This window comes from Nematolebias whitei, chromosome 8, assembly GCF_014905685.2.
Source record: "Nematolebias whitei isolate Nwh7 chromosome 8, NemWhi1, whole genome shotgun sequence".
Classification (NCBI taxonomy): domain Eukaryota; kingdom Metazoa; phylum Chordata; class Actinopteri; order Cyprinodontiformes; family Rivulidae; genus Nematolebias; species Nematolebias whitei.
In genome coordinates, this window is record NC_056505.1 from 41,096,556 (window position 1) to 41,103,808 (window position 7,253).

Consider the following 7,253-nt stretch of genomic DNA (forward strand, 5'->3'; position numbering starts at 1 on the left):
AGTCCACATGATGGTGTTGCTGCTTGTCTAAATGGGTTGGTGTTGATATTTTCTAAAACTAGCATCCCCAGTTTTAGTTCAATTGATGGGTACAGCGCCCTAGGGTTTTTTTCCTCCATATTAAGGAGGTCCCTTCCTTTGAGGCTGTCTGTTCTGGCCCCGGATACGGGGGCAGAGACGACTTCACTTACTGTGTGACTGCTCTACCCCTCACTTCCGGTGTTGCCTGTTCCAGAGTGTGTTTTAATCCCTTGTCATGACACGATTAATTTTTCACTCTTTCTCAACAGTTTCTCCGCTTCTTATTCTTTCTACATATTTTTTGTTACTTCCTGTCTCAGCGTTCGCAGTTGTTTAAATAAAAATCCTCCTAAAGGTTTGCAAGGACTCAGTGGGGCTTTGTTTTACTACTGCCTGAGTCATCTTCTCTTTTTATTTTTTCTGATGTTTTCTTTGTCAAGTCGTCATGGTCCTTCAGGTATGTTACTTGTTTGTCGATCTGAGTTTCAAGAGGGAGCCAGGGTCCCTGAAGTGTCAATGTCTGCGTCAAAGTCATTGTTCATTTTGTCACTTTTTGTCAGTCTAACGTTATATTTTACACCAAATGACTCGTTTTCTCACTCTGCGGTGAGAAAACTCAAGCTCGCTCAGCGGCGAAGCAATTAAACCACCAAAATCACACTGCAAAGAGCTTCTCCTCAAACACACACACACACCCACACTCTTTGCTGCGCAGCTCTTTCACTCACTTCAGTCACTCTCTCTTGTCCGATCTCATTTTGAACAGCTTTCAGTTTTTCTCACAATCATTAACAAAAATAAAAACCCTTTCTTCAATAATCATCAGAACCTATCATTACCATTTAAGTTTCTCTGATAGTTAAAAAAATACACTTGAATAATCATCAGAACCTGTCATCACCATTTAAGTTTCTCTGATAGTTAAAAAAATACACTTGAATAATCATCAGAACCTGTCATCACCATTTAAGTTTCTCTGACAATTAAAAAAAAATACATTTCAATAATCATCGGAAATTGTCATCACCATTTAAGTTCCTCTGACAGTTCAAAAAATACACTTCAGTAATCATCGGAACCTGTCATCACCATTTAAGTTTCTTTGACAGTTCTCACACATGTGTGGTCAACTCTTGTTCTTATTTGTGGGCAGTCACGTTCCACAAGAAAACTCAATCCAACCTGGCTACCTTCCCCTGCGTCCTGGAAGAAGTTTGGGGCACCACTCCCGACTGACAGAAGTCCCCGACTTCGTTGACTCACAGAGGTCCCAGACCCCAGGCCAGGTCCCCGACTTGCCGCTTTTAATCACAACTTGTACTTTCTAATCCTTACACAAGCTTACAACCGATATATTACTTAAAAAACTTTTACACTCAATCTTTACTGATAAAAAATATTTTTGAACACGATCACTCAGTGCAACGCCACAGAGAGGAAAAATATAGTTCCTCTTACCTGTTTGCCGGCCTGTGGAATCACAGTGAACAACCGTGTTGATGTCCAATTCTCCGGTTACCAATCATCCTTCTCTAGTATCCTGGGTTTTCAGCACTAAAATTGTTGAGGAAAATCAACACAACAACTCAGACTTTTCAGCCTATTCACCTGTTCCTCTCATTGGTTCGGAGATATATGGAGAAAAGACACAATAATCAGTCAGAGAGATTCAAGTTAAAAAGTATTACCAACATTTATTAAAGCTTTCTGCTGAAAGGAGACATTCTTACCCCAAACCAACAAAGATACAGCAAAAACCCAAGACACGTCTGACAGGAGCTTTTGTTCCTTCTGTATTTAAACACAAAAGCTCCACCCAGAGATGTGTCACACATTCTTACAGTTCTTTGTCTAAACTAGTTCAAACTGATGTCTTCATTGCCTGGAAGTCCTTTTATGGAGTTGTTTTATTATTTTCTTCTGCTGTTTCAGTTTACTGGTGATCTTGTCATCAGGTGAGACACACACCAGCAGCTCCCTGTTAGTTCATGTCCCGTACACAAAAAACTCAAATACATTCTCTGACTTAGTTCAATCTGTACTTGTTGATACCAAAAGGCAAGCAGATCAAAAAGCCAAGCAGATACAGATAAAGGACAAGATACAGTTGTGATACATCGAGCAATACAGCACAGCAGATAAGAGCATCTTTACACTTGTTTTGTCCATGATGTTTTCATTTGTTTATTTTTATGAAATACTGAACAGTTGAAATTATTAAAATGTAATGATTTGATTGAATATAGTATTTTACAAGTCATGTATAAAGCTCATTAAAAATATTACCTTTAAATATTCAATTAAAATTTATTTAAAAAGAGAGTCATTATAACCTTAAGGGAATATAAATGTTTGTAAAACCTCCATTTAGAACTAGTCTAAAGGAGCTGTGTTGTAATGCAGGGAACAGGATAGTGCAATTGTTTTGATATCACCATAAAAATTTCTAAAACAATTTATATGTTTAAAAAGATGATTAAGTTAAAATTGTTAGGAAAGTATGGTACCATGTGAAGAATGCCTGATGTTTTTGTTTTCACTTTGGAGATTGTTCAAGCCTAAGTTGTTGTTTATTTGTAGTTATTTTATATTTTTTCAACAAGGGGCAGATATTATAAGAATTTTTTTCTTCTTTCTGCACACTTTTCATTAAATGTTTTTTCTTTTTGATTAATTTGTTTTGTTTCTTTTAAATGAATGCATAAATGAATTAAATATATAAAAAAAGAATCATTAACATCAACGTCTGACTTGTGTTAAATACGGAATGAACAACAAGGTCTGGCAATGAAACCTTTGTCTGATTCAAGCTACTTCAGAGAGAGTTGTATTTTCGGATAACTGCCCTTATTAAAATGAATGAAAACTATGAGCCTTGATGAAAATAATTTGATTCATTAGGTGAAAAAGCAGGCAGCACGGTGGCTCAGTTAGTAAAGCTGTTGATTCTCAGCGAGAAGGTCGCCTGTTCAAATCCTGGCCAGGGGCCTTTCTAGGTGGAGTCTGCATGTTCTCTCCATGCTGCGTGGGTTTTGTCTGGGTACTACAGTTTTCTCCCACAGACTAAGAACATGCATGTTAGACTGATTAGTAACTCTAAATTGTCCCTAGGTGTGAGTGAGAGACTGAATGGTTGTTTGTCTCATTTGTCTCCATGTGTCCCTGTGATGGACTGGAGACCTGTCCAGGGTGCTCCCCCGCCTCGCACAGTGACTAATGGACATGGGCACCAGTGATCCCCGTGACTCAAAACAGAAGAAGCAGGTAAAGATAATGAATGGATGGATGATGAATGGATGAATGGATGGATGGATGGCGGTGAAAAAGTAACTTTAAAATGATTTCAAAGAAATATGTACAACCATCTCATAGATGTCAGACAGCTACTTCAATAATGAAAAGCTAAATTATTTTGGCCACGTGTACTTTGAGATGACTGAACAGACACTCTGAAGTTTCCGTCAGTTCACTCATCTTCTTCTTGAAGTAATGGCTGTGAAACAGAGGAGATAAAAGAGAATTAAGATAAGTTTTACTAAACCAAATCTTCAGCTAACAGAGATCTTCTCACCGTGTAAGTCGTGTCCTCTGGCCTGGAATCCAGTCTTTGCCATTTACTGTTCCATAGAATGTTGAGGACAACCAAAGCAAAGGCTACAATCAAAGCTCCTAAAGAGTTCCCTAAGACCGCCTCAGGAGGAAGGCTGCTGTAAGGCTCAGCTCCACTCATGTTAGCTTTCCTGTGGAAGTTAAACGCATCAGGGAACATGAACAGTGTTTCATCATAAAACTTGTAAAAAAATCAGGCAAAAAACAAAAAAACGGCAACACTTACAGGACAAAGAAGAGTTTCTCATTGATACCAGAGATGCAGGCAGCAACACTGAGCAGCAGAAGGCTGCAGCCCAGCCACACATGCACAGGTTTCAGGACTTTACGTATTGATAGAGAGGAGCAAGGCAGCAGGAAGCCTGCAAATCCCCCCACCCACTGCCCAACACCGGTTGGACAAAAAGGAGGAAAAGTATCACAATTAGTTAACTGTACAACTATTCAGTTTCTCTATGGAGTTTTGTGTACCTGCATGGCAAACAGAGCCACAGCTGCAATTCCAATCCAGCTGTGTAACGAGTACAGGTTGGAACCCTTATGGGCATTGTGGACGTCAAAGACAGCATAGAGTCCCACAACTGCCAAGATGAGGGATGAGAGCATCAGAGCTGCATGGACCAGCTTCCAGGAGAGTTTATTCTGACCCCAGGTCAGAGGAATCCGATACAGCACTGCTCCTGCACACACAAGACAAATCAGAGATGTTTGTCTTCAAACAGTTAACACTCACTGACAAAAAACAGTTCATTTGGTGCACAACAGAGTCACGCCACCTTCAGATCCTCAGAACTGTGTCAGAGTTCACGTTTAAACAGATCTCATATGTTAAGTTGTGGAAAGATGGGACCTGGCTCACTCCAGGAGGACCTCAGTATGAAATGGACACACATGTCGTGTGTGGACTTGTGTTGAAAGACTAGACCAGGGTTCTGCCATTGGAGGGGTAAGACATGCAGACAGAGTATCAATGATGCAGAGATGTTAAAAATATCTAGGTATCTCAGGTTCCATGTTTCTAACACCCATACTGCAGCCTTGACTTATTTCTCCAAAAACAGGTTAAATGTGTGACAGAGATATCCCTTGTATAGCTTTCAAAATGTGACCTTTTTTTTTTTTTGCTACAAAGTTGCTGTAAATCATCATAGGTGTTCCTTCAGTAATACACATGTTGTTGTTTTTCCCAGTTGAGTGGTTTCACAGATCATGTCATCACGTCACCGCATCTTATGGAGCTTTGCCACAGTCTCAACTCCCATCAGTTCCGTGCATCACCGCAGCAGTTAAGGGCCTGCCTACTGCCAGGACCCACCCCCACTCAGCCCAGTTTCTAAGCAGACTGCTCCGAGATGATGATTTCAGACAACAGCCATTGATTGCCAGCAAGTGCCTGTTGGTTGAGCCTTGGCTCCTGGGGTTTGGCTGGGCCAAGCTTGAAAAATAAGCAGGATGCCACCTCTGCATGGACCCACCTGTGAAGAAGACTGTCAAATTTGAGTGACATGCAAGCCAGAGAGCTGAGGAGAGAAGGTGCCTGGCTGTGCTGATTCCTGTTGGCCAGGACTAGCTAAAGGGATGTGGAATGTCACTTCATTAGCAGGTAAGGAGCCAAAACTTGTGTGAGGTTGAGCAACACCAACTAGATATACCGGTAGTTGGGCTCACATCTACACATGGCTTGGACTCTGACACTCAGCTTCTGGAGAGAGGTTTAACTCTCTTACTTTAGGGTTGCCCAGGGAGAGAGGAGTCAGGCAGGTTTGGCAGTAGTCCCTGGTCCGTGTACATTTGGGCAGTTCGTTTTTTCATTTGAAACAAAAAATAATGAAAAAAAAAACACTTTTTTCATTTTCCGTTTATTAAACTAAAATGAAAAATCGGATAATGAAGAGTCATCCGATTTCCGATTTTGTACACACAAAACGAAAATGGAAAAAACGGATAATGAGCGCTCAGTTTCGATTATCATGATTTCATTTTGACAAGTGGTCTGACTCGGAAGTTCTCTCTGTCCCAGCAAGTTTGGAATGCGGAAGTCATGTGGGTCATACATCTACAAATAGTTCCAAACAGCAGCAGTTCCATCACTGAACGTAGTTCATTCCCAGTGATTCTGAAGCTGATGAAAATACAACACTCTTTTGCCATTGTGAAGCGTTAGCTGACTGCTCTGTACCAGAATTTATCAACATTGTAGTGGACTAGGCCTATGTCAAAACTGAGTCTTGGGTCAAAACTCTTGACCTTTAGGACCTTGTGGGACAGGAACTGTCATTTCATTCATTTGAACTCAGAAATACAGGTTCACCCATCCTGAGACTTTCTTTCTTGAAGATTCAAGTGAAAAGAACACTCTCTTTTTATTATCATTACTATTTTACAAATATTGATAATCAAAGTGTCTTAGTTCAAACCATTTTAGATGTTGCAGTGCACTAATCAATTTTATTAACTGAGTAATGATTTTTATTCTCATGTCAAAGCTGTTACAGAATAATTATGCATTTTCTGATTTCTGCCTTTGAGTGAGCAAGTGTGCGTTTCCAAGGTTGGAGTCAAACGAAAAACAAGTTGTTGAACGAACTGTCATGTTTTTTAGAATCCTCTCAGACGTAAATAGAGAAGTTTTAGCACCTGTTTCTGAAACGCGCCAAAACAAAACTCTCTCTGTCTGTGAGAACATTTCTGATCTGTTTCATAACAATTCTCGCTGTCTCTAACCTCTTACGTCACAAAACACACCCCGTCTGGTCGTTTCTGACCAATGAACAAATCCCAAAAGTGAACCGGGAAAGAGTCTTTAAAATGTCAGTACTTCCTGGTCTACTCAAGTTTCGAGTTCTGATGGAGTGCTGATGGAGTTCTGATGGAGAGTGTTTTTGCTGGTTCTGCTCGAGCTCTGTTGAGTTCTACTGGAGCTCTGCTCGAGATGTTCTGTTCTGTTCAGTTCTGGACAGTTCTGTGGATGATCCTGACATGACAAAAAGCTCTTCCGAGTTCCATGGGATTATAACACTTTCACTAGCCATTACTTCGGACGAGTAACAGCCAACCTACTGAGACGCTGAAAGGGTGCGTTAAACGGAATCTCACCTGAGACATCTCCAGGTAAAGGAGCCGATTTCATCACCTAAGTGTACTGTAAGGAAAAGCTGAAGAAAGCCGGAGAGTGTCGATTCTGGTGAACATTTCTCCTCTCACACACCATCTTACTCCCTCTAAACTTCTTTCCATCTTTAAACTTTTCTATCAAGTAGAAATTCTTCCAGATATTTTAGAAATGTCTGTGTAAAATGCTCACCCACATTCATGTGGGTAAAAGATCATAGTTGTACAGTTTTCATAAATGTCTGTGGTGAAGCAACGGAAAAATCATGGCCGTATGATTTTTCCTGATTGATTGCTTATGTTGTTATTTTCATAATTTGCCAAATTAATGTAAATGTTTGATGTTAAATTTTGATTCTGTAAATAAATGACCGCATTCATTTTGATGGGTCAAACATAAATGACGTCTCACGTTTGCATTTCCTTAAATTCAATGCACGTTTTATTCAGTCCAGAAAAATGAGGAATCCGTGTTAAATGATGAATATATCTGAGCATCTGTTCATCTACAA

General features: G+C 40.1%; 1 protein-coding gene across 1 annotated transcript in view; it reads right to left on the minus strand.

The window, feature by feature from the left end:
* Positions 1–3,487: 3,487 nt before the first annotated feature.
* LOC119413686 (cytochrome b ascorbate-dependent protein 3-like) overlaps positions 3,488–7,253 on the minus strand; it is a 9,486-nt gene continuing 5,720 nt past the window's right edge. The window contains exons 3-6 of the mRNA XM_037680741.1: positions 4,102–4,310; positions 3,857–4,011; positions 3,593–3,761; positions 3,488–3,514 (exon numbers count right to left, since the gene is read on the minus strand). Of these exons, the coding sequence (XP_037536669.1) occupies positions 3,488–3,514; positions 3,593–3,761; positions 3,857–4,011; positions 4,102–4,310 (560 nt within the window). The remainder of the gene's footprint in view (positions 3,515–3,592; positions 3,762–3,856; positions 4,012–4,101; positions 4,311–7,253) is intronic.